This window comes from Lissotriton helveticus, chromosome 3_1 (assembly GCF_964261635.1).
Source record: "Lissotriton helveticus chromosome 3_1, aLisHel1.1, whole genome shotgun sequence".
NCBI lineage: Eukaryota > Metazoa > Chordata > Amphibia > Caudata > Salamandridae > Lissotriton > Lissotriton helveticus.
The window spans coordinates 654,860,959-654,887,328 of record NC_136061.1 but is presented as its reverse complement, the minus strand read 5'-3'; the positions used below and the strand labels follow the sequence as shown (position 1 = coordinate 654,887,328).

General features: G+C 47.6%; 1 protein-coding gene across 2 annotated transcripts in view; it reads right to left on the bottom strand.

The window, feature by feature from the left end:
- Positions 1–26,370, bottom strand: part of KPNA6 (karyopherin subunit alpha 6) — a 685,221-nt gene that overhangs the window by 74,224 nt on the left and 584,627 nt on the right. For both annotated transcript variants that reach the window (XM_078680680.1, XM_078680679.1), the window contains exon 13: positions 3,925–4,103. In XM_078680680.1, the coding sequence (XP_078536806.1) occupies positions 3,925–4,103 (179 nt within the window). The remainder of the gene's footprint in view (positions 1–3,924; positions 4,104–26,370) is intronic.

Here is a 26,370-nt window from a genome sequence, read left to right as displayed (position 1 = left end):
AGATTGGCACCCCTTACCTGCGTTAAACTGCGACCACCCTGATCACCTTGGTGAACACCTGAGGGGTGCTAGTGTGGCCAAAACGGAGCACTGTGACTAGAAAATGCTCGTAGCCTACCGTAAACCGCATGTAGCGCCGACGAGCAGGCAGAACACGGAAGTGAAAATAGGCACCCTGCAAGTCCAACGCTACCATCCAGTCTCCTGGGTCCAGGGCAGACAAGGTCTGAGCCAATGTGAATATTTTGAACTTCTCCTTTTTTGAGGAAGTACTTGAGGGTTCGGAGATCTAGGATAGGACGTAGGCCTTTGTCTTTTTTTGGGAACAGAAAGGAGCAGGAATAGCAACCACATCCTACTTCTGGCACTGGAACCCTCTCTATGGCCCCCTTGACCAAGAGAGTCATGACTACCTCGCAGAGCATGGACAAATATTAGTCTGACAGCCGGTCTTAGGAGGTAGGGAGGGAGGGAGGGGTAGTTTCACAGGGGAGGGAGTAGCCCCTTCAAACAATCAGCAGAACCCACCTGTCAGATGTTATGGACTTCCAGTGGTGGAGGTGATGGCGGATCCTGCCATCAACTGGATGCCCATGATCTACATAGGCAAGATTAGGAAGGTTTGGAGGCTGCAGCTGCCAGGGGTCGTGGCTGGACCGCTGGCTACCCAACCCACGAGGTTGGTAGGAACCACACCCTCGTCCACGCAGAGGCTGGGTAGCTTACACAGCTCGGTGGCTGGAATAGGGTTGGTATGGTTGAAAGGCTCTTCCCTGGTCACGAAAGGAGCAAAAGGCAGACTGTTGTCGACATGGGGCAGCCGAGAAGCCCAATGACTTAGCCGTAGTCTGCGAGTCCTTATAGCGCTCCAGCGCAGTCTGCCTTGTCGACAAATTGACAGGCGCCATCAAAGGGCATGTCCATGAGGGAAGTCAGGACATCGCCTGAAAACCAGATCTTCTCAGCCAGACGTGGCGGCTGAGGGCCACCGTTGACCAAACAGCTCTGCCCTGCGAGTCAATCATGTACAAGCCACAGCAGATAGTGAACTTCGCTGCGTCTCTCCAGTTTAACTGCATGGGAGAGAATGGCCTGGGCCTCCTCTGGGACCTGTGGCAGCACTTGCGTAACCGTTCCCCACAGCGTGTGGGAGTAACAGCCAAATAAGCATGCGGTGTTCACTGACCACAATGCCATTTCTCAAGCTGTCTAGCCTCTTTGATTCCTGTTCCGGGGGAGCGGCAGGGTATGCACCATGGGAAGTGAAGGGAGGACCACCAAGCTCTTCGGGGTAGGGTTTCGGCTGAGGATATTTGGGTCCCCTGGAGTGGGGGAAGATGTGGCGAGCAATCTATCTAATCACAGGAGACCCTTTGCTGGGTTTAGACCAAGTCCCAGGAAGGAAGTTGGAGAGGGCTCCGTTGAAAAGGAGTAGGGGCACAGATGAGGAGACTTTCAGCTGCAGCACCCCATCAAGATTTTGGTCTACCAACAAGGGCTACTGATGGTAGAGAACCTCAGCTGCCCTCCACACCACCTCCATGTAGCTCCCTCCTCCATAGCCACGGTAGGGGGAGAAAGCATGCAGGTATCTGGAGACTTACCCAGTCCACTGGCATCACCCAGTTCCTCACACCAGTTCCTATCCTAATCATAAGGCTGGTATTCCAAATGGTCCAGCGACCCCTCCCATTCCTCCCAGAGGCCTGACCCTTTGGAATAGGGCTCAGACTCCTACCTAGGCACACCAGAGCTACCGGGCTGCTTGAAATGAGGCACGCGGCCTCATTGAACTCTTTAATTTGAGCGGGGGGTCCGTTCCAGCCGACAGACTAGGATAAGTCGAAGTGTGCTTTAACTTCTTGTGTGTTTTTGCGCCGGTTACCTGAGTGCCCTGACGATTTTGAGTGGGACGAAAAGGACTTCGGACTCCTGATATGGTCCTCAGACATTCCTCTAGAGCAGGACTGTGACTTCCGCAGTCACATGCCGGGCCACTAGCAGCTTCAGGGACTGCTCGCTCAAAGCCTTTGACGCCATATCCCGGCAGTCAGAACCGACTCGGGTGTCATGGTTGTGCTCCAGACACCACAAACACACAAGGTGTGGCTCAGTCACCAACATGGCACAGTGAGAGTCGCCACAAGGTTTAAAACCGGTCAAAACTCAACAGAATGTAAAAAAACTTTCAGAAAACTTGGCAGAGTGGTAGCTCTTCTCTCGGATCAGTATTTTCAGGCACAGAAAGAAGTGACGTCCGGGCACCGAGGTGGTGCCTATATAGGTGACGTGGACATTGATGACACTAGCAACGCCACCTACACGAAAAATCTTCCGGATCCTGTCTGACAATAGGGAAATTCAAGGGTAAGGAATCTGCAGTTAGAAGTCTCTATCAGATTAACATTACAATCCCATGCTCAACATGCCGGGTTTGATGTGTAATACCCATACCTGCACCGTAAGATTATCCCAATTATGCATGGGTATTACTACAACTTGGCTTAAACTTGGAGACTAGTCACTCTTTCATCGTTTCATTGAAATGGTACTGACCTTGGAATGCCTTTTCATAGTTTGTAGTACTCGTTATGTACAGTTAAAAAAAATATTATAAAAAAGTCAAAACCTGAGACAACCGTTCAAGTTTCATCTACTCCTCTATCATTCTCAATCACAACTTTAAATGCCCAGTGACCCTCTGTGGCTAAAAAACAAAATTAATCATGGAAGAATTCACTTAATCTTCCAAATGTATGTTGCCAGAGAGAATGCTGATGTTGAAAAGAGACACACGGGGGTCTGAATGTTAATACACAAGCTGAGTAGGAGAGAAGAGGCCTTGGTAAATTCAGGTTGTGAATGGTTTTTAGGAAGAATGGGCAAGGGAGTGCAAGTTCAAAGTAAGACATCACAAGGTTTTCAGAATTTGTAAAGGATCTTGTAAGTGTAGAATCAGGACAGGAAAGTAGGAATGGATTGAGGGAATTTACATAGAAGTTAAGTGAAAGATATACTGTGGCAGGCTAATCTACTGGGAGTGAGTGCATGATCAAGGCTGCAATTGTAATATCAGATGAGAGCATATATTGGGCCACTGAGAAGACTATTAGGTATCAGTGTGGGTGATGTGCAAGCACAGCAGCATTTATCAAGGCTGGGATCTAATGCATAGTGAGAAAAAGTATATGGTGGAAATGCAAATGGGGACCTGATGGGTACTGGAGTGTGAAGTGTGGCATTTCGATTTTGGCTGGTTGAAAATAAACCCACATACCACCAGTCAGTGTCAAATGGCAGGAAGGTTCCAGCATTATCAGACATCAGAGAGGACTAAATCGCTTTCTCAAGAAAACGTCCCATCTCAAATATGGTGCACTTACTCAAGTTCACATGTACCCTCCAACACCATGTATCCAATGGAGTGCTTTATGGATATACCACAACAATAAACCACAAAGTAGCTGCATTTTTCAGTAGAGTACTTATCACATAGCTCAGTCACTATTCAAGTATTCTGTCCCGATGAGGCCAGCATGTTTAACTTAGGTTTTCCAAAAAAACAATCTGCATTCTAGATGAAATGAACACTAGCTGAAGGGGTCGATATGGGCCTGGAATATTCAATTATTGCCCTGCGATCTTCCATTACCTGGGTTGACACAATTTCTTATAATAAACAGTGAGGGCCCTTCCCAGGCGCTCAGTCATAATGTTTTTCAATATTCAAGTAGAACAACAATTGCCATTAGCCTTTTTAAGCTATTTTGTTTAGTACAATGAACGTAGACTACTGGGTACTTTTATTGTAAATATACTTTAAGGCCCTACCATGCAATGATAAATGACTAGCGGATGCTCTTCCCATTAACCTCTTTAATAATCTACATGATACACTGATTGGTGGACAGACAACACTCTTACCATAAGCTTCTTCAATTATTCCACAGTATGGGTTCACACCAGATCCGGCCTGCTTGCACTGCTGTTCTCCAAGCCTCAGAATATTCTCAAGTCCATTTAGGGCCACCTGAACAATCTTCGAGTCCATGACTGTGAGCAGGTCACAAAGAGGTTTGATGGTGCCTAGATTTACCAGGTAGCTATGAGGACGATAGATGGAAGGATTGTCAGATGGATCTACAAGAGTGACGGACCAAAAACAAGCCTCCACTGAACTGCTCACTGTTCCCTTCACCCACAACAAAGATGGTGATAACCACAAATGCTGACAATGCACCCACGGGGGCCTTAAAATCTAACTATACTGGGCAAACTACATCTAGTGCTTTCATGAGCAACCACTCTTACACACAGCTCTTTTATGCCGATAACTTATATATACGCTCCAGAACATATATAGGTCCCTACACGGCTAAGAGTGCTGTGCACCACAGTGCCCAAGGACCTCCCTCCCCTCACTTGCACAAATAAAGTTTGATGTAAATTTCTATTTAGCATTTATTAAAGTACCACTGTCAACGTTTTTGCTCCAGATCCTTGGATAGATGGAGATTATTTGTCATTATTAATGATAACACTGTCATGTAACTTCCCTGACCCAGAATACTGCATTCAATGAATTTCAGAAATTAGCCAAGACACGTTCCTCAACTCTCCACTGGCAGCTGTGGTTGCGCATTCAATCTTACTTAAAAAAAAAATATATGGATTTTCTTTTCAAAGTTGTTGGAGGTAATTTACCTATTTCATAGAACAAGGTAAATATTATTCAAGAATCCATTAGATGTTTTATTTTAAACCTTCAGCATTTGTACAGTATATAATCAAACCAATTACCTACAACTAACATTCAGGCTCCACTGTCCTCAAACAGTATTATTTGCATCCCAAGTTCTTTTTTCATATGAAACACAAGGAGACAGAACTCAGTGCACCATACAGGTTAACCCCTTCAGCGCTGATGACAAAGCCAGCTCGTCATGGGCGTTACCTGCGCTACGCGCATGACGAGCTGGCTTTGTCACGTAACGCGCGTTTTTCAAATTTCAGCGCACAGCGGGAAAACCCGCTAGCGCGGTAGAGGTTAATGGTGACCCCAACAGAAGTTTTTCTGTAATGGCGAGCCAAGCAGAGCGCAGCAGATTCAATAATTCCAAGACGGATTTGCAAATCTGCAATGGACAACGCAGGAAAAGCGCTCTAGTCAAATGGTGTGACTTTATGTTTAACTGGATTTGCAAATCCTGTTGATTAAACCAAGCAAAGGCACTTCCAGCAGTAACGTTCTATATACATGCCAGGTTTGGTGTAATTCAGTTAATCCATTTTCTGTACCAAGGGGCAAAGAATCATCCCATGGAGGGGGCATTTTTCCATTTGTAGCAAGTGTAGCTATAGAACACAGTCTTTGCAATGACTGAAAAACAGTGCTCTCCTTTTAAATTGGTGGCTTGCAAGCAAATGAAGTAGATATTTTGAAAACTGCTTCAATAAAATCTTGCCAGTGGCCAACCAGCCTAAGATGGCGGATGTGCTGTTTTGAGCACTGCATCCCAGCCCTGCCATCCGGCAGAATCCAATGCGCCTATGGACCCTGTGGGGCGCAGCATTGACCAATATCCTCTGGGGATCTTGCAGGCTGCTCACAGCGAGCCAAGGCAGTATTCGGATGCAATGGAGTAAAGAAGTATGGTACCCAATGATCACAATATCACAGAAGGTGGGCCTGGCAACATTATGTGTGCTGACAATGGGGAGAGGGTGGCAGTTACCTGCTGTTGGGCGTCCGGACTACATGCCCCAGACTTCCCGGCTGGGCAGGAGGCAGCCACTTCGCTCTTGGCGCAAGTGGACACAATAAAAGCATCAAGTGACTCCCACAGTGTGGGACGCTTCACTCTGCCGCACTTACCTGCTGTTGGGTCCTCAAACCTCCCAGCTGGGCAGAAAGTGGACACTTTGCTCTTCGTGCCAGCAGGTGCTATAAATGCAACAATGGTCTCCCACAGCGATGGACGAACCCGAGCCTGTCTACGCCAGTCAGCGGTTGGAAGAGGCTGGGCTGGGTCACCCCCTCTGAGACCTTGCTCATCAGTAGGTGGTTTGTTTTTATAAATATTTTCATTTCTGTAAGTGTTAGTGCCACCATCATGGCCAAAAGAAAATCTACAGCTAATAATAAGGTCAATCCATTGGCAGACTCCATAGTGTTCTACCTGACCAATCCTATGGGGCAATTAAACAGGAAATTAGTTCTGTTGAACGCTTGAGTTCAATCATGAAACCAACTGGTAGTGGTCTCTGTAAAGAGGCGAGACCTACAAAATAAGTGACCCAGAAATCTAATTCCCTTTTACAACTGGTTAGTAACTGGAAGAAAAAAAACGGGTCGTAGACTCCCCAGATCTAATATCTCCCCTGGAGGTTGTGTCCACATATCTAACATCAGATTCATTTTGCTCCTCACCACCTGCTAAAAAGAAGCACTCAGATCGTAGGAAGGGCAAGCCTGCACAGGAGACCTATTACAGAGAAATGAGTCTAGTAATAAATTTGCCTGTGAAAAAAACAAATTATTTAGCTTTATCAAAACCATCTTTGGCATTTGATTTACTTGAGAACTTGTTCAAGGGACTTAGTATGTGTGTACAGCCTTTCAGGCCTTTGATAAGCGAAGTTTGTACGGCCACCCAAATTGATTGGGAAGCAACCGAAGCGAACAGGGACACTCCGATCTCATTTAGGAGCATAGTCTCTTCATTGCTCTAAATACCTCTCTCGACCTCCCTGAAACTGTGATGGACCCACAGAGGAACCAGATCTGGTAATGAGGGATAATAATACATCTAAACCTCTGGCGGGCCCGTGACAAATTCAAAGAGATTATCCTAAGGAGTCATAGATTACAGTTGCCCCCTGAGGCGACTGGTATTTCTCAAAGGTGTCACCCCCATTTAGACTGGGTTGATCTCAGAGCCAAGATCAGCTAGTAAACAAAGTGGTCTATGGAGCACAACCAGTCCCCTCGGTGTAGTTGAGGAAAGCTTTGGTGCAGTGCTAACATCCGAAATTTCTCTTTATTATGAATTTGTTCAAAAGCCTCGGGACGAGTACTGGTTTGTACTCTTGGATAGGACCTCTTTACTGTACCAGAAAGTAACTGGAATAGATTCGCTGCCTTCGTTGCAGAAAAGGGACTGCTTCTATTGCATCTTTCTGTAGCAGGCTGTTCATCTCTGCTTGCAACAAGTGGTATTCGAGGTGGTACTGATGGAGGTGGGGATTTGAATCTGAGCAAATAGCCATTCTACACAAAATTCAGCACCCACTTGTCTTTTGTTATTTTTCTCCACTTGTCCAGGTGAACCATAATCATTCCCTCCACCAGAGTAGGTAACAGGGATGGGGGAAGCCAGAGCTCATTGCTTTGCTGACTGTTTCGCTGCAGAAGGTGTTTGTCTCAACTCCCCTTCCTAAAACAGGTCTTCGCTGATGGTAGTGAGACCTGGGTTGATGATGTTGCTGTGCCGAACAGTGAGGGATTTGAACCATCTGTTGGAAATAGCGACGCTCGTATGGCTTTCATTTTGGACATCTCATCATCTGAATGAGATCCAAATAGAGAAGTGCCATTAAACAGAAGATTTACAATTCGCCTTTGCGCATCATGTTTCAGGCCAGTGAGGCGTAACCAGGCTAAGCCTCTGGCGCAGATGCCATGGGAGTAGCCATGCGCAGCTAGATCTGATGCGTCCACAGCTGCACTAACCCGGTTTGCAAGCAAACCCCCTTCCTGCAAGACTTCCTGAAAATCCTGCTGGTCTTCTTTAAGGAGCTTCTCAGTTAATCGGACCAAAGAGTCCCAGAGAGACCGGTCATACCTCCCCGGAAGAGCAGAGACACTAGCCACCTTCATTACAGATGCAGAAGTGTTGCACATCCTTTTGCCCAATGAGTCGATGTTTTTACTATCCTTCTCCAGAGGATCTGTGGAGGATGTTGCTGCCGGATGTGTTTTTCTGGCTGCCACCAATATGACCAAATCTGGAGGGGGATCCGATTAAAGGAACAGTGTGTCCTGATCCGGGGCCTTATACTTCTTTGAAATTCGTAAGGGGGCTGAACCCACTGTAGCCAACTTCAGAAATGTCTGCAACTCTGAATCTAGCAGACCTGGAACCAAAGGAAGTAGGGGTCTCGCCGAGGATCTGTGATGCAGGGTTTAAAAAATGACTGACGAAGAGACAGTCTGTGCCGACATATCAATGTTCAATTTGCTGGCATCCCTACATAGCACCTCATTAAAAGTTCCAAAGTCATCAATTGGAGACACACTGGCTGGAGGTGTAGCAGACAATGTTGGTGAATAGTCTCACTAGAGGATCTTGAGGACGTGGACCAAGACGGGGATCTCTGCCTCCTTTTCAGAGTCGAACAAGGGCGAGAAGCAGATTGTCCACGTGATGTCCTGGATCGTGAACATTGCGCCGACTGAGACCTAGCTCTCCTTAGAGACCTGCATGGAGATGCCCTCTTAGATGCAGTAAGCAGAGTACCCGCAGAGACTCTGGAGGGAGAGTATGTTTGGGAGAAGTCCAAGCCAGGACTTGTGTGTGGAGCCTTCCAGTGTCAGATGAACAAGTTACTTACCTTCGGTAACGCTTTTTCTGGTAGATACAGTATCTGCCTGTGGATTCCTCACCTTGTGAATATCCCTTTTGCGTCAGTAACGTTCGGAATTTTTCTTCGTAGCACGCCGGCGTGGACGACGTCATCGGAGCACGGCATCGCGCCCGACGTCATCGACTCCTTATTAGACCCACGTCGGCGTGATGACGTCCGTTCCACCCTTTTTTCCGTGCCTTCGAGGCACCCGGACGGACCAACGACAATAAATACACATATATATAGTGTACACAGTACATACAAATCAAAACTGCACACAAAGTGCGTAGCAAAAGTATCAAAAACCTGAAAATATAAATACATAAAACCAGGTATAGCAGAGAGGACAACGGGGAGGCGGGTGTGCATGTGGGGAATCCACAGGCAGATACTGTATCTACCAGAAAAAGCGTTACCGAAGGTAAGTAACTTGTTCTTCTGATAGATACATCTGCCTTGTGGATTCCTCACCTTGTGAATAGAGTCCCACAGCAGTCCCCACTCCTGGAGGAGGGTGTCCGCTCTGCTATACCAGGAAATCTTGGAGGACAGAGCGCGCGAAGTGGCCGTCCCTCCTCACCTCGGTATCCAAGCAGTAGTGCTTCGCGAAAGTGTGGAGGGAGGCCAAGTCGCGGTTCTGCAAATGTCCTCAACAGGAACACCTCTAGACAAAGCAGATGTTGCAGACTTTGCTCTAGTTGAACGAGCTCTAATACCCTCATGAGGGTCCTTACCCGCCAAGGAGTAGCAAATCTTGATGCACAGGATTATCCACCCCATGCCCTTCTTGCAACCAGCAAAACCCACGAAGAGCTGATCATCAATACGATAGTCTTTAGTCCTATCAAGATAGAAACTAACTGCTCTCTTAGGGTCCAAGCGATGAAGCCTCTCCTCCTCCTTGGAAGGGTGTGGGGGAGGATAGAAGGTAGGATTCCGGTAATGGATTGTCCTAGGTGGAAGGGAGTTAGCACCTTAGGAAGAAAAGCAGCCCTGGTCCTGAGAACCATTCTTTCAGCATGAATGGTCAAGAACGGGGGCTTGGAACTAAGAGCCTGAAGCTCACTTACCCTCCTTGCCGAGGTAATTGCAACCAAGAAGACCGTTTTAAAAGAAAGAAGCCTCATTGGACACTTGTGCAAGGGTTCGAAGGGAGAACCCATCAAATAGGTTAACACAAGATTCAATCCCCAATGAGGAACAACAAACTGGGAAGGAGGGAACTTATTAGTGAGACCCTTCAAAAATCTTAAAACCACTGGAGACTTAAAAAGAGAGGGTTGATCCGGCAAACAAAGAAATGCCGACAAGGCTGAAAGATACCCCTTGAGAGTGGCAACAGCAAATCCTTGCTGCGCCAGAGAAAGAGCAAACTGCAAAATGTCAGACAAATGAGCCTTCAAAGGGTCAACATCCCTCTCCCTGCACCAAGAGACAAATTTAGACCACCTATACGAATAGATGGACTTAGTGGAGTCACGCCTGGCAGAAAGAATGACATCCACCACATCGAGAGGGAGAGAAAAGGAATTCAAGTTGCCCCGCTCAATCTCCAGGCATGAAGGTGTAATGTCTGGAGGTGGGGGTGTAGAACTTCCCCCTCCATCTGAGAGAGGAGGTCTGCCCTGAAAGGGAGACGGAGCGGCGGGTGAGAGGAGAGGTGGAGAAGGTCCTAGTACCACACCCTTCTTGGCCAATCCGGGGCAACCAATATGACTTGGGCCCGGTCTTGGCGAATTTTCCTCAGAACCCGAGGAATCAAGGGTATGGGAGGAAACGCGTAAAGGAGTTGCAAGTCCCAACTCAACTGAAACGCGTCCCCCAAAGCTCCTTGCATCGGATACTGGAGACTGCAGAATGACAGGCAGTGAGCATTCTCGCGAGTGGCGAACAGGTCCACCTGAGGAGTCCCCCACATCTGAAAGATGTCCTGAACAACCTCCGGGTGAAGCCTCCACTCGTGGTCGGCAGAGAACTGCCGACTGAGAACGTCTGCACGAACGTTCAGAACCCCGGCCAGATGATTTGCCATCAGACAAATCTGATGGTCCTGAACCCAGGACCACAGACGCAGAGCCTCTCTGCAGAGACACTTCGACCCCACTCCTCCCTGCTTGTGGATGTACCACATCGCGGTCGTGTTGTCCGTCAGGACCTGGACCGAACAACCGCGAAGGGAAGGGAGGAAGGCCTTGAGCGCCAAACGTATCGCCCGCAATTCTAGAAGGTTGATGTGAAGCAACCTTTCCTCTGGAGACCAAAGACCCTTGACCTCCAGATCCCCCAGATGAGCACCACACCCTAGAGTGGATGCATCCGTTATTACTGTGGCCACCGGAGGAGGCAGCTGAAAAGGCTTCCCCTGAGACAGGTTGCCTTCCACGCCCCACCAAGACAGATCCGCCGCAGCTTCTCTGGAGATCCTCACTGACTCCCTGAGATCTCCGTTGTGTTGATACCACTGCCTGCAGAGACACCACTGGAGCACCCTCATATGCCAGCGTGCATGGTTGACCAACAGAATGCAAGAAGCCATCAGACCGAGCAGGCGAAGGACCTTCAGGACTGGAACAACCGCTCCATTGTAGAATAAAGGAATCATTTCTTGTCTGTCGCGAATCCTTTGAGGTAGAGGGAATGCACGACATACAGTAGTGTCCAGTACCGCACCTATGAACAGGTTGCGCTGGGAGGCCACCAGGTGAGACTTGGGTACATTTATCGAAAAACCCAACCTGTGCAACAACTGAGTTGTCTCTTGCAGATGATGGAGCACCTTCTCCGGCGACTCTGCTTTGATCAGCCAGTCGTCCAGATAGGGGAACACAGGAATCCCCGACCTTCTGAGATGCGCAGCCACCACTGCCATCACCTTGGTGAAAACTCGAGGCGCAGTAGTAAGTCCAAACAGAAGGACCGCAAACTGGTAGTGCTGCGATCCCACCGTAAAACGGAGATACTTTCTGTGCGACTTCAGAATGGGGATGTGAAAATACGCATCCTGCAAGTCGATCGACACCATCCAGTCTTCTTCCAACAGCGCTTGAAGAACCTGTGCAAGTGTGAGCATTTTGAACTTCTCTTGCTTGAGATAGAGGTTCAAAATCCTGAGCTCCAGGATTGGACGTAACCTGCCATCCTTCTTGGGGATTAGGAAATACCGGGAGTAGCACCCCTGACCCCTTTCCTGCTCTGGAACCACCTCTATCGCACCTTTTCAAAACAGCGCCAGGACTTCCACCTGCAGGAGAAGCAGGTGGTCCTCTGAACAATAACCTTGGCAAGGAGGGTAATTGGGAGGGACCTCCTGGAAAGGAAGAGCATACCCATTTTCTACGAGATTGAGAACCCAAAGATCTGATGTAACCGATTCCCAATCCCGTAGAAAATGAGTAAGCCGACCCCCTACCGGACCCGCATGATCCAGAATGGCGGATCTAGGGCTGCTTTGCTGTTGTTGGTGGGGGGTGGGTATTATTGGAGGAAGTAGAGGAGGAGGCTTGGCGTCCACGAGCATGTCCCCTTTGTTACCTCTGTATGATTTATACAAAGGGTTCTGCTGCTGTTGCTGCTGCTGGTCTTGCTTATAGGAACGAAAAGTGGATCTACCAAATCCCCTAACCTTCCTAGTGGCAGAACCTCTAGCCTGAAGACCCAAAGACCTTGCTGTAGCCCGGCTATCTTTGAATCTCTCCAAAGCCACATACGCTTTCTTTCCAAATAGGCCTGTTCCATCAAATGGCAAGTCCATTAAAGTGGATTGTACATCTGCTGAAAAATCCGAAGATTTCAGCCATGCGGCCCTTCTGGTGGCAACAGTAGAACCCATAATCCTGGTAACAGAGTCCGCCGTGTCCATGCCACTCTGAATTACCAAGCGGGCTGCAGCTTGAGTGTCGGAGACTACTTCATTAAAGTTCTTTCTATCATCCTCAGGAAGCTTAGATGACAATTGTTTCACAGAGTCTATCAAAGCATGAACATATCTCCCTAGCCGGCAAGTAGCATTAGTATATTTTAGAGCCATGCTACTTGAGGAGAAAATCTTTTTAGCAGACTGGTCCAATTTTTTTGAGTCCTTGTCTGCTGGTACTTGAGGAAATGAACCTGCCGATCTGTTGGAACAAGCGGCCTGTACCACCAGACTCTCCGGAGAAGGATGTGAAGAGAGAAACTCTGGGTCACCAGGTGCCACTCTAACATCTTGCTACAGACCTAGAAACCGCAGGCGCAGTCAATGGTCTCTTCCAGACCTCCATTATTGGTTCAGTTAAAGCCTCAGTGAATGTAAGTGTAGGCTCTATTATAGATGAAGGTGAATGTAAAACCTCTGTGAGAATGTTAGGTTTGTACTCAACAGTAGGCAAGGTCAGATTAAGTAGATCCGCAGCCTAATTACAATATGGTAAGGTGTCACGTCTTTTGATGGTGCATCAGAAACTGATGGCAAACCCCACTCAGGAGAAAGTTCCAGGCCACTGGCACTATGTAGGTCATCAAAACAGTCCCCTTCATCTAGAAGTTCACCTTCCTCTACATCAGAATCTTCACATCTCTTTTCCTCCAAGAGGCGTTGAGCTCTGCGCCTCGACCATTGTATACGAATCGAAGTCGACGGATCCGGTAACGACTCCGACGGAGTCGGATCCGGCGTCGAGCGAGGAGCCGGGGCAGCTGGAGGATGAGATTCATGAACCGGCGTGGTACCTGTATCAGATTCACGAGGTCGATCCGGAGCCTGCGAAGCCGCATGCGGAGTCGATGACCTCGGTGGAGCCGTACCGAGCCAAGGTGTATAAGGTGTCGGCATAAACGGCATAAAGGGAGCCGGGGCGTAAGCTTGAGGAATGCCCAAGTTGTAAGATAATGGACCCATGGGACCAGCCGGTGCACCAGTGGGGTACATTGCTCTCGTATAGACTCCAAACATCGCATTAAGAAAATGCGAGGGGTCCTGTCCCGGACCAGGAAAGGGAGGGTACGAACCTACTGGTTGTTCCGAAGGAGGTTGCTCCGGCATCGGTTCATTCTGGCCTTCTTGATTTACAGGGACTTCTACCGGAGTCGGAGTCCGAGGATCTTCCTCTTCTCCTTCATGATCCGAAGAATGGTGTGATTCTGGATCAGGTTCTTGTTCCGGAGTCGGGGAACCTCGAAGAGACTGTAAAGGAGAAGGAGATACGAAGTCTTTATGATGTCTTCGAGACTTCCTCTTCGAATCTGAAGAGTCTTTACCAGAGTGATGTCTTGAGCTATGTTTCTTCTTCGAGGAGCCAGAAGCATGACCCGAAGCCGACTTGGATCCGGACCTCGACCTCGATCTCGAAGCCAACCTCAACCTCTACTTCGATCGCGACTTCTGTCTCGACTTCGAACGTCTGGACGTCGACCTCGATGATCTACCAGTCTCTCTTCCTTTTACCTTTGCAAGAAGAAGTTTAGCCTCTCGTTCTCGTAAGGCCTTAGGGTTCATTTTGAAGCAGGATCAACAGTTTTTAACATCGGTGATCGACATCATGCGAGCGCATGAACCACACTGTTTGAATCCTGTCTTCCTCGACGACATCCTCGACGAAGAAGAAACACTCAACAAAGAAACAGTAACACAAAATAGTAAGAAGTTACTATGTGTCGCAGAAGATCCCAGAAACCGTTAGCGTCGACGATGCGGAAAAAAGGGAACTGACGTCATCACGCCGACGTGGGTCTAATAAGGAGTCGCGCGCGATGCCGTGCTCCGATGACGTCGTCCACGCCGGCGTGCTACGAAGAAAAATTCCGAACGTTGCTGACGCAAAGGGGATATTCACAAGGTGAGGAATCCACAAGGCAGATGTATCTATCAGAAACTGTCTAGCCACCTTGGAGAAGGATTGACAGGGGGAGTCTGCTCTTCCACAACCAGAGATCCCTCAGTATGTTTTGCACATTAATGCCAGGACACCTTCCTCGCCGTCGACCGTATGGACTTAAGACATCGACCTCGGCCTCTCTAGCTCTTCTACCGTTGCCGCCGTAGGATTTACTTCTCTCAACGTCGAACGATGACCTCTTGCCGACGACACCGAATGTGCCGCTTTCAACGTTGACCGCTTCAGCGGTGAGGTATTTGAAGCTTCAGATCTGTGCGACGATGACCTCGACGCAGACTATCTGCTGGACTGTGGTGGAGTCCTCGACGTAGACAGCCTGTATGCCTGCTGCGGAGGCTTAGACGTCGATCCTCTCAGCGCCAACCATGCCAGATGTGATGGCGGCGGCGATTTAGATGTTTTGATGTCAACTTACGTCTCTCGGAACCACCATCCTTCGCGCCCGAAGTAGTATGCCTCGATGTCGACTTACGTTTCGGCAACGGGTTCGACCGCAATTTGTCCTTTGACGTCGTTGCATGCCTTGCCTGATTTTCCGACGTCGATCTCGACGCGGACGGTGAACAATCAGGAAGATGCTTCCTTTTTGATGCAGGAGAAGCAGATCAATGCCGTTTTTGTGTCTTTCCTGAGAGGAGGGCTCTTTAAAAGCAGGATTGCTCTCAAGGCCACTTTTTGAAGGTCTTTTTCCTCTCTCCAGTACGGCATGCAGCTTTATCTTCTCCCTGTCCCAAAGAGTTCTTCTGGAGAATTGCTGGCAGTAATAAAATGTCTCTGTATTGTGTGATGATGGTAAGCACACAATACATTAGTAATGGTGGGGAATGCACCCCGTTTTTCGTTTTTTTCCTGGTTCATCATTGTTAGTCCGCAAAATTCATCCAATATAGCGTGCTCACTGGGCTTAGGTCCCTTGCTCTAATGGCACCCGGGTACTAGATCACTATGCTGGGGTGACAACGCCCCACGACCAATGGCACAGCAGATTGCGATTTGCACAATTCATCCTGTGTATACAATTTTAATCCTTGTTTTCATTCTTTTTTTATCATACTTTTTTTTCTTTTTCTTAAATCTCTATGTAGGTCCACACGTCACGAGTACCCGGGTGCCATTAGGGCAAGGCACCTAAACCCAGTGTGCACACCATATTGATTGAATTTTGCGGACTAACAGTGATGAAACAGGAAAAAATGAAAAACGGTGTGCATGCTCCACGATTAATAATTTAGTCTATGTATTTGCCCTACTTAGGGTTTGCACCTAATGCTCAGGATGAACTCGATTAAGGATTTTTTAGAAGAGTGTCATCTCCACACGTATGATGGAAGATCTTCATCAAGCAATGTTTTATATAGGAACGTTTAGAGAGGTTTTTTTGCAACAGATATCAAGGTGATTTGGAAGGCATTTATAGAACCACTGTAACCCTTTTTAAATGAGTCTGCACATATGCTAGTTGCAGTCATGGCACTAATATTATAAATATCCTTTGAATATGCTGTTCTCAGATTACCTTTGGGATGTGTAAACAGTCATATTGCATTATGGGAACTGTAGTTATCAGGCAGTAAGGGTGGAGTGCTAGAGGAGGGAGGTGAATCAGGTGGTTAATTAGGTATGAGTCACGGAGGAGGAGTCCTGTCACGTGAGCGTGTTTAAAACTGGCGGTTTGCTAAATACATATAAACATTTTTGGCAGAATTGACAGGAAGAGGGGTGATGTTCTGGGCTCAGGCATAAGCCATGGATAATTATGGTTTGCAAAAAGAGAGGTTGAACAAAGGGAAATGTGCTGGGACCACTCAGGATTAAACAGTGATGGTAGTAAAATGTCGTTTGTTATTGAACTGATCATTTCACAGGAGAGGAACATATTGTGAAAAGTGTTTTGTTAATGGGAACTGAAGTGCAGCTATTTCATTATGGATTGTGACATTGTTTGGATTATACAGCGTTGTATTTTATAATGTGTGTTTCATTGATATTTCTAGTTACATCCTGACGACGGGCTGGAATTGCCCAAAATGCATTGGGTCAATAAAATACTGCATCTGATTAATTTTTGCGTCCATACTTGTTCTTGTAAAAAAAAAAAAAAAAGGTCCGGATGGACAAACCTGAACATGAGAAAACTTTGTAAATTGGCATGATGTCGGACATGTGGACCTACATAGAGATTTAAGTAAAAGAAAAAAACATGATGTAAAGATTGAAAACGAGGATTAAAATTGTATTCACAGTATGAATTGTGCAAATTGCACTCTGCTGTGCCATTGATCGTTGGGCGGAGTGTCGCCCCGGCACATAGTGAAGCACACAATACAGACAGAATGTGGGTTTGACTTTACCATTTTCTTCCCATAGGAGGGACATGTTGAACAAAGCTGGAATTTCTGACAGAAAATAATACTCAAAATTGTCACAAACAACTGAAAAAGTTGCCAGTAGTCGTAAACCGTTGTGTAGAGATGAAATAAACCAATTTCTGACTAGAATTATCAAAAACTGACGAGCTCAATGCTCCAGGACCCTCACAGAAGGAGCCGGAAAAATAACTGACCTGTCACCTGTGATGCAAGATGGGCGCAAGGGGCTCCTGGAGGTCTTAGACACTGTGTCCAGGTTCTTGGAATTATTTTAGGCAGAGTGCCAGTTTTTTAGTACTGTAATGTGTTTTCCTATGATGCAGCCTATGGGCTAATTGCCTGCTATTACTTGCCTATTTCTCTGAAAATAAAGGGCTGTGTTGGAACATTAATGGAGTGTATGTTTTCTGTTAAAGAAATGTTGTATGGGATTATTTTCTCTCTAATGAAAAAAAACATGTAATATTGGCATTTTAGCCTATTTGAGTTACGGTAGGCATCATGTTTATATATGTATACATGTATATATGTATGTTTGAAGGTACTCCATACTTTAGCTAAACATACACATATATATGTATTTTTATATATGCTACGGGGTCCCCGCACGTGGGTGGGGATTATTCAGTGCTTTTGGCTATTGATGATTATCCCCTGGAAGAGAACCAGTGTTCTACGTGATGTATTGTTCAGTGCGTCCCCCAAACTTATCCTGGAATTTGTGATCCCTAAAGAGCCAGGGATCCATACGTGGTGTAAGAACTTGGTTTCGGGCCGGGCCTCGCAGGGACACCTCCACCGGGGAGTGATCCGATATGCCCCAAGCTTTATGCTGTGCATCCCTAAACTGTCCGACATGCACACACTGCTTGAAAATGTAGTCTAGTCTTGATCCATTGCCATAAGCTGTTGATATATGCGTGCATTGCCTAGTGGATGGCTTATGCTCTCTCCACAGATCTATGAGACCCATTGCTTCAACAAATGTCCGCAATGGCTCAGGCCCCCCGCCCGGGAGGACGGCTTGGCTCTATCTAGGTCCTGGGACATCACACCATTCATATCTCCCCCCAGCAGGAGAATCCCTGGGGAAGGTCCAGTATTAGTTTGCTTAGCAGCGGCAGCGTCTCCACATGAAGCCTCAGGGGTACATAGAGCATAAACTAAGAGTACGTCCTTCCCAAGTCCCTGTCAGCGCCATGTATCTACCTAGACAATCATACCATATATGTCCTGGTATAAAGGACACTGCCCTTTTCACCAGTATAGCCACCCCTCTAGAGCCAGAGGTAAAACCTGCATGTGCCAGGAGGCGGTAACCAAACCTGTTGAGGGCCAAGTAGGAATGGCCTTTCAGATGTGTCTCCTGGAGTAGGACCAGGTCAGGGGAATGTCTACGTAGCTATTGCAGTACCATAGCCTGTCCATTAGTCTATTTACATTCCATGCCAGGACCATAAGGGCCGATGTAACCTTATTAGCCATGACCTAGGGATAGGGAAACCCACCCCCTTCCTATCCCCTCCCACCCCATCATCCAAAATTCCCGTCCCAGAGCATCCTGTAGCCCATGTTTTAATGTGTCTAATAGCAGAAACATCACAGCATTAAACGTTAACTAACCGGTGATGGCAAGTTCCCCCCACACTCCCAATACACCCCCCTCCCTGCTGCCCAGCTGACGGGCTCTGAACTACCCGCCCCCCCAACTTGGAGTGCCTGTCGTCCTCCCTGAACAAAGTAATTAGGTCCGTGGCCAGTCCGTGCCCTCCCCAATCTCACCGTACCCTTCTCAATACCATTTCACCGGTTAGTTCCGTGCATCAGCGTCTCAGCAATTGTCTCTCGGCCTGCTCCAGCCAGCACGAGTACCCCCATGCCATGCAGGGCCCTGAGTAAGCAGATTCTGATCCTCTCCAACCCACAAAAATTCAAAGTAAGTCCGTTTAGTATTGGCCAATGCTCCAGGGCAGTCTTGTTATCTGTTTAGTTGGTGCTTGATTGTTGCACGGACAGCCAACTATTTCTTTCCCCGTTTGTTCTGCGATGTCTTGCTCGGTGCCTTTATGATTATACTAGGATTGCGCGATATGGTTCCATTTCGGTCTTGAGCGTCCGTCCTTGCCTGAGTTCCCGACTTGTCGCCAGCCATCAAGCTGGTCCCATGCTTCCTCCAGCGAGGAGAGGAAGCATGCTTTCCCATCTGCTTCAACTCGCAGCTTTGCCGGAAAGAGCATTGCAAATTTGAAGCCTTTGTCCCAGATTGCATTCTTGACTTCCAGGAAACGGCAGCGTTGTTGCACTTGAATCGTGAAATCCGGGAAGTAGGTGATCGTATTGTTTTCAAATTTCGTGGGTGGGGTGGCATCTCTGTCCCGAAAGTTAAAGACCCTTGCGACTATTGGCCTTGAAGGGGCCCCAGACCTTGGCCTTCCGCAGGGGACTCCATGGGCTCTTTCAATCGAAAAATATCTTGACAGATCTTTTGGTCGCAGGTATTTAGTAATGAGTTTCTCGACAAATAGATCTGTGGCTGGCCCTTCTGCGCGTTCAGGCACTCCTAGAACAGTGTCCTTTTTAGGTCTTACTTACCAAACGACTTCTAGATGTCTGCAAGCAAATACCACTGGTGTACCATACCAAAATCTTACCTAGAGTTTAGAGTCCGCCCACTGGTTACCATTGGTTGGCTTTACTGTTATGCTAATTTACCTGCTTCCTATTCGATGCTTGATTTCTTGAATTTGTCCCTCTCCTAGAGCATAACCTCTTTAACATCCCTTTGATTGCATAACTTATATTTTTTCACTCCTCACATTCATGGCGAAACCCGCCCTCTTACTCTGTTCTCTTACATCCCACCCCTTAAGAAGGTCATTTATTGATTTTCCATCCCTGCCTTTTCTTGATCATTTTTTTTTACAGGCTTTCCCTATGTGTACTCTCGTTCTCTGACACCCTTTCTATTGCTTTCCCCCACCTGCTCCTACATTGCTTTCCAAATCCCTTGGTGTCATTTAACATTTTTTAATTTTATTTTTATTAAAGGCACCAGCAGCTGCCTTTGGCTGCTCAGCCACTCCATTGGATGAAAAGTTCTTTCACAACATTGCATTTTCAATTTAGCAATCCAAATGGTGTCTGCCATCTTGGATTAGCAAATATAATTTTAAACAAATAAAAAAAGAGAAAGCAAGAAAATGGTGAGGCATTTGGTACTGTTTTTGTTATTTAGGAACTATGGGCCAGATGTACAAAGCATTTTTTCAGTTGCAAATGAACAGTTTTAAACAATAGGGTCGTTTGCGACCGAAAAAAGCTTTATACATTCACAAAATGAAAGTCGGTAAATTGTTACCGAATCACATTTTTCACTTGCGATTCGGTATTTGTAAGGGACGTGTTTGGGCACCCTTTCCAAATACCAAACAGGTATGGCATGTATTACTGTTTTGCAACCAAATTCTGGATGCAAAACAGTAATACTTTACCATAAATTTAACACTGGTGCTAATCCATTCACAAAGAGGTCCCCCAAAGGACCCTTTCCCCTTTGAGAATGTAAAACATCTTTTTTAAGAGCAGGCAAACAGGATGCATTAAAAAACAAACAAGAAAAAGCAGATTGCTTTATTTAACCCCTTGTGTGCGCAGTACGGCCGGGAGTCTTCCTGCGCCACGGTGCTCGTGTGCGCAGGACGGCTCCTGGCCATTCTGGCACATGGCACTGGAAATCTCTCTGGTTCATCCACCAGAGGGATTTCAATGCCTCCTTGGGAGCTGAGGAAGAGCTTCCCCAGCTCCCGAGGCCCCAACCCCCCATTTCTGTTAAATGACATCCCTAGCTCCCGAGGCCCGAAATGAAATGACAATCAGCGTGCACGTCATTTCACAGAAATTAGCCGTTAGGCTCATTTCAGTTTCACTTTCTACGTGCTCAGGGGGCTATCTCAGCACCCTGAGCAGGTAGAAAGACGGGAGAAGTATCACTGGAAAGGGGAGAATCTCCCCAGTGGATCCCTGCTTGGGGATCACCCTAGGAGGGCAAACCCCAAGCAGGGATCCACCCACTAGAAACCAGGGAGAGGGGGGTGGAGGGGGGGGGGGGGAGTGGCCCCTTGAGCAAGGGCCTTCGCTCCACCTAAAACAAATTGGCAAAATTGAGTCTTTCAGACCCCCCCCGGGGGGCAGAAAGCCCACTAAACGCCAGGGATTTCTTATCTGTGCAATTGTTTTTAGGGTGGGGCTGCCCAAAATGGGCATTCCAATGCCCCCACCCGCACAATAACAGCCTTTCTGCCCCCCCCGGGGGGGAAGTACCCCCAATTGGCAGAAAGCCCACTAGACGCCAGGGCTTTTTTTTGCACAATTGTTTTAGGGTGGGGGATGCCACGGACCCCCCCCCCCCCCCCCCCCCCGGGAAGGGCAAAAAGCCCACTAGACCCCAGTGATTTGTTATGGGGCAATTTGAATTAGAGTGAGGCTGCCCAAAACGGACATGCCAGTGCCCCCATCCCCCCGCAACAATTACAGACTTTCTTTCCCCCACTCTTTCTCGGGGGGGGGGGGGGGGGGGGGGATAGAGCCCACTAGAAACCAGGGATTTTTTATGGGGCAATTTGAAGTAGGGTGGAGGCTGCCCAAAACGGGCATGCCAATTCCCCTACCCCCCTCACAAAAATTACAGTCTTTGTGCCCCACCCCCCTCCCCCAGGCAGATGGGGACTCTAAAAATGTGTCCAAAAAACCACAATTTTCCTCATATTTCTGTGGTGTAAAGTTAGGGAATCTGCGTGGATCCACAAAATTCCACCCACCCAGCGTTCCCCAAAGAACAATGATACCTCACTTGTGAAGTACCACTTTCTCGGAAGACTTTGGGGAATGCGGGGTGGGTGAAAATTTGTGGATCCACGCAGATTCGAGAACTTTCCGCCACAGAAATGTGAGGATAATGTGTTTTTTGGACACATTTTTAGGTTTGCAAGGGATTCTGGGTAACAGAACCTCGTGAAAGCCAGTCAAGTCATCCCCATTCTGGATTCCCCTGGGTGTCAAGTTTTCAAAAATGGATAGGTTTGCTAGGTTTCCCGAGGTGCCAGCACAGCTAGGGTTCAAAATCTACAGCTAGCACTTTGCAAAAAAAGGGTCCGTTTTCACTGTGAAAATGTGGTGTCCACATTGCGTTTTGGGCCGTTTCCGGACGCGGGCACTAGGCCTACCCACACAAGTGAGGAACCATATTTCTTGGAAGACTTTGGGGAACGCAGGGTGGGTGGAATTGTGTGGATCCACGCAGATTCCAGAACTTTCCACCAAGGAAATGTGAGGAAAATGTGTTTTGTTGTACAAATGTATAAGTTTGCAAGGGATTCTGGGTAATAGAACCTGGTGAGAACCAGTCAAGTCGCCCCATCCTTTTTTTTTGTTTTTTTTTTGTTTTTTGAAAACCTTTATTGTTCACCAATGGTATACAGTTACGGGCCCACAACCAATCTGGCCGGCCTCGAAAGTAAGTCCTTGCACGTAAAACAACCATAAGAAATCTCAGCAGTCCCCAAAGACAAAAACAGCAAGTATCCCAAATCTCACGTAAGGGGAATGCGACCACCGAGTGCAGGAGTAAATAAGGTTCATTTTCTAAATTATGAGACAAGAAGGATCAGAGACCATACAGTCCATCGAAAAACATAGAGTGGGCAATGTACACAGCAGGATGTCGACAAGCAAAAGAGTCATAATCGGGATAGCGGCACAAGATTATATTGGGCAGGATAAAAAGCATACAATCAAATTTCGTACCTAGCATTACCCACCCCATACACGTAGGACAACTTCAAAAATGTGAATATGGACACCAAAAAGAGAAACGGCAAATGGTACAACACCCAGCCTCCATACTGACCCAAGATAGGAAGGAAAAAGATAAGAAGAACTGAGAAAAGAAGAGAGAAGAAATAAAGGTCCATAGAAACTAAAAAGGACAAAACAAAACCCCTCCCCCCAACCCCCACCCCGCACGCATGTAGAGGCTATGGCCCGCCCCCCCCTTAACAGTGTGCCTGTCGCCCGAAAAAAGAGTACCCGAAATATAGAGACAGAAAAGAGAAGGGAAGAAAAGGAAGAAAAGTTATATATAACAAACTGGAGGAGGGCCGATCATGCACACAGGCTCCCGGTCTCCCCGGCCATGTATTTATCCTCTACCCCAAAAGCCACAGTAAGCAACAGTAATCGAGTAATATAATAAGAATGGGGAGAATCATCATGCACTGCGCCAAGAAGTATATCACAGGAGCGCGCCAAACCGCTCCTCCGCCAGCCACACAAATGTCAATCGATAAAGAAACCCACCTAGCCCTGGCCTGATCTTATAAGTCCCCCGAGGCATGCCCGCCGAATAAGTCCCGTCTCAGCCGATCTAGGAGAGCAGAGTGTCCGCACATGGTAGAAGAGCAACATGGGAATACAAAATGGACGTCGCCGACCACCGACAGAGTCATCTTCACTTACGACCCGCACCCCCAGGTCCATCTCATGACTCGTAGTCCATAGCAAGAATACAAGGGCGAGGAAAAAGGAAGCAGTCACAGGAGCCAACTGTTGCTGAAACAGTGTCTGGGCCATTAGCGGCGTTATGATAGACGAGGCCACCATCCCCTGCCGGGAAAGGAATCCTTCAGGATAGTAGAGGGATACGGACATCTGTTCACAAGTACCAACCCAGTCTAGGGTCTTCCGGTCTCCACCGCACCCAAGTGCAACCACAGTACTCCCCTCAAAAACAGTAAAGGGCCAGCCCTCACGCACCGGAGAGCCATCCGACCGCAATCGCCCCGGTGTGAGCGTAATATCGTCAAGCTTCCTCCCCAACGCTTGAAAACCAACCTTCCAAACGGACTGTAAGTCATCGAGAGCAGACAGAATATCACCGCAAGATACCGTGGGCTGTGCCTCTCTCATCACAGCACCACTCGGTAACTCGCAGTCCCAAGCACAGTGTGTGTCGAGAGGCAGGTTAATGTGCTGCGTCTCGTTCAGGCAGCCATTACGCGGTTCCATCTTGTAGGGAGAGTGAAGGTAGGACAGGGATGAGTCCGGCTCGGATAGACAACAATCCGACTCTCGGGGGCCTGCAAAACACACATCCAAGGAGCGGTATACAGTGATGGTCATCCCCACTCCGAGTCAGCGCTCGCAGCAAATTCGGGAGCGTCCCATGAACACCGGGCAGAATCGAGGACGGAGCAGACACAGCGCACCCTCAGCGCTCCTCAGGCAGACAGTATTTCCAGCAAGCCACCACCTCGAGGATGCAATCCGGCCGCGTTGTGTAGCAACCAGAGCTCCTGCCATAAATTTGCCCCCTCGGCATTCACAGCGTCCGGCGGACCGACTCCGCCCAGGCCCGGCTGGCCGTTGTTGACAAGCTAACACCCGGCCATGTTTCGCGGCCGAGGTCGCGGCTTCAGGGTCGCTGGGGCAGCAAATCAGTCTTGCGGATATCTCCGGTTAGAAGGCCGGCAGAGGCTACGGGATTGCGCGAGCGATGTCGGCGCATATTCACCGTCACCCCGCTGCAGTTCAATGTCAGGATCGTGACCAGGATGTCCGTGCGGGGCTCGGAGGCTTGAGGAGCCGGGAGCCTACACTTCCAGTCCGATCGCCATCTTGGCTCCTCCCCAAGTCGCCCCATCCTTGATTCCTCTGGGTGTCTAGTTTTCAAAAACGTGTAGGTTTGCTAGGTTTCCCTAGGTGCCGGCAGAGCTAGGGTTAAAAATTTACAACTCAGCACTTTGCAAAAAAAAAAAAGGGCCAGTTTTCACTGTAAAAATAAAATGTGTCCACATTGCATTTTGAGCAGTTTCCTGTTACGGGCACTAGAGGTACCATTTTATCGGGAGGCTTAGGGTAACACAGAATTGTAGGGCAACTGCTATTACCTATTGACTTTCGATGCGTTTCTGCCTTCCAAATGAAAGACAATGTGTAAAAATGACCTATAATTCTCATGCTAGTGTAGGTACTCACAATTTCGGAAATGCGCAAATACCTACTGTTTCTAAACTCTATATTTCTAATTTAAGAAATACAGAGGTGTCCCTCATACCGATTTTTCCATGTATATATTTTCCCTGAGTAATTGCAATATACATGGGACATAATAAAAAACCATTGCAAGACGCTGCTCAGTTATTGGATCCGAGTTAGTCGGGTTCTTGGTGAACCTGCTAGTCCTATAGAGCCCCACAATCAGAAAGGTCCAGCTTTCAAACAGCTGTCATAATTATAAGTTACAGGTGGAAATGTTGGCACAAATGGCTGTTTTGTAAAAATAATTTAAAATTTTTCCTATATTTAACGGTTAGTTTCTATAAAGAAACCTTGAAGGATCTACACAAATGACCCCGTGCCGAATTCAGAATTTTGTCTACTTTTCTAAAATGTATTGCTTTCCACGATCTACTATTGCTTTCATACCCATTTCTACCACTAGCTGGAAGAAGGTTGAAAGCACAAAAAATAGCAAATGCCAAAACTGTGTAAATATTTTGGGTTTTCTGACAAAACTCTGCTTGCCCCTGAAAGCTGGGTCGATGGTGATTTCAGCACCACAACCCCTTTTTTGATACCATTTGCAGGCTAATTTCAGGGACCCTCCATGGGAATCCACAAACCCTGGGTACCTTTAGAGTCTCTCCATGATGTTGGGGGAAAAAAAGGACACAAATTCGGCATGAATACCTTATGTGGTCACAAAGGTACAGAGGCCTCAGTGCGAACTACCCCAAATTGCAAAAAGAAAAAACGCTTAGCGGGGGGGTGGGTGGGGGGAGGCGGGGTGGTGGGGGTGTTCCGAGGCCTAGCAGCGTAGGGGTTAATAACAAATTACAGACGTGGTGGTCTGCTTGCTTCAGCAGGCAACCATCCCTGTGATGGCTGTGATTCTTAAGACACAATTGCGCCTCGGTTAGACCTCATTGGCGGTGATTCTTAATAATAATAATAATAATCCACATTTGTAAAGCGCACAATCACCCGTGAGGGTCTCTAGGCGCTGGGGGGCATCGGGAAGATTAAGCGAGCTATTGCCCAGAGTCACATGGTGCTGGGCTAACCTGCCGCCGGAGCCGGGGATCGAACCCTGATCCTCGGATTCCAACGTCAGTCGCCCTGGCCGCGGCGCCACACCTCTCCTGCAACATATCCTCATTAATATCTATAGGTGGGTCGATTTGCGAGCCACAAGGAGTCCCTAAATGAAACTCAATGAGTTTCATATATTAGGAATACCGATTTCCTAATTGAGATTTTGTGAAAAATCAGAATTAGGAGATCTGTATTCCTAATGTTTGTACATCTGGCTCTATATCTTTATGCTCACTGATTACAAACGTAGCAATTTTTTTTTTTTTTTTTAGTTATAGTAGTATTACTACCCAGAATAAAGCTCTCTTCCTACTAGGCGCTTTTTCACATCAATCGTTATGTCCAACAAG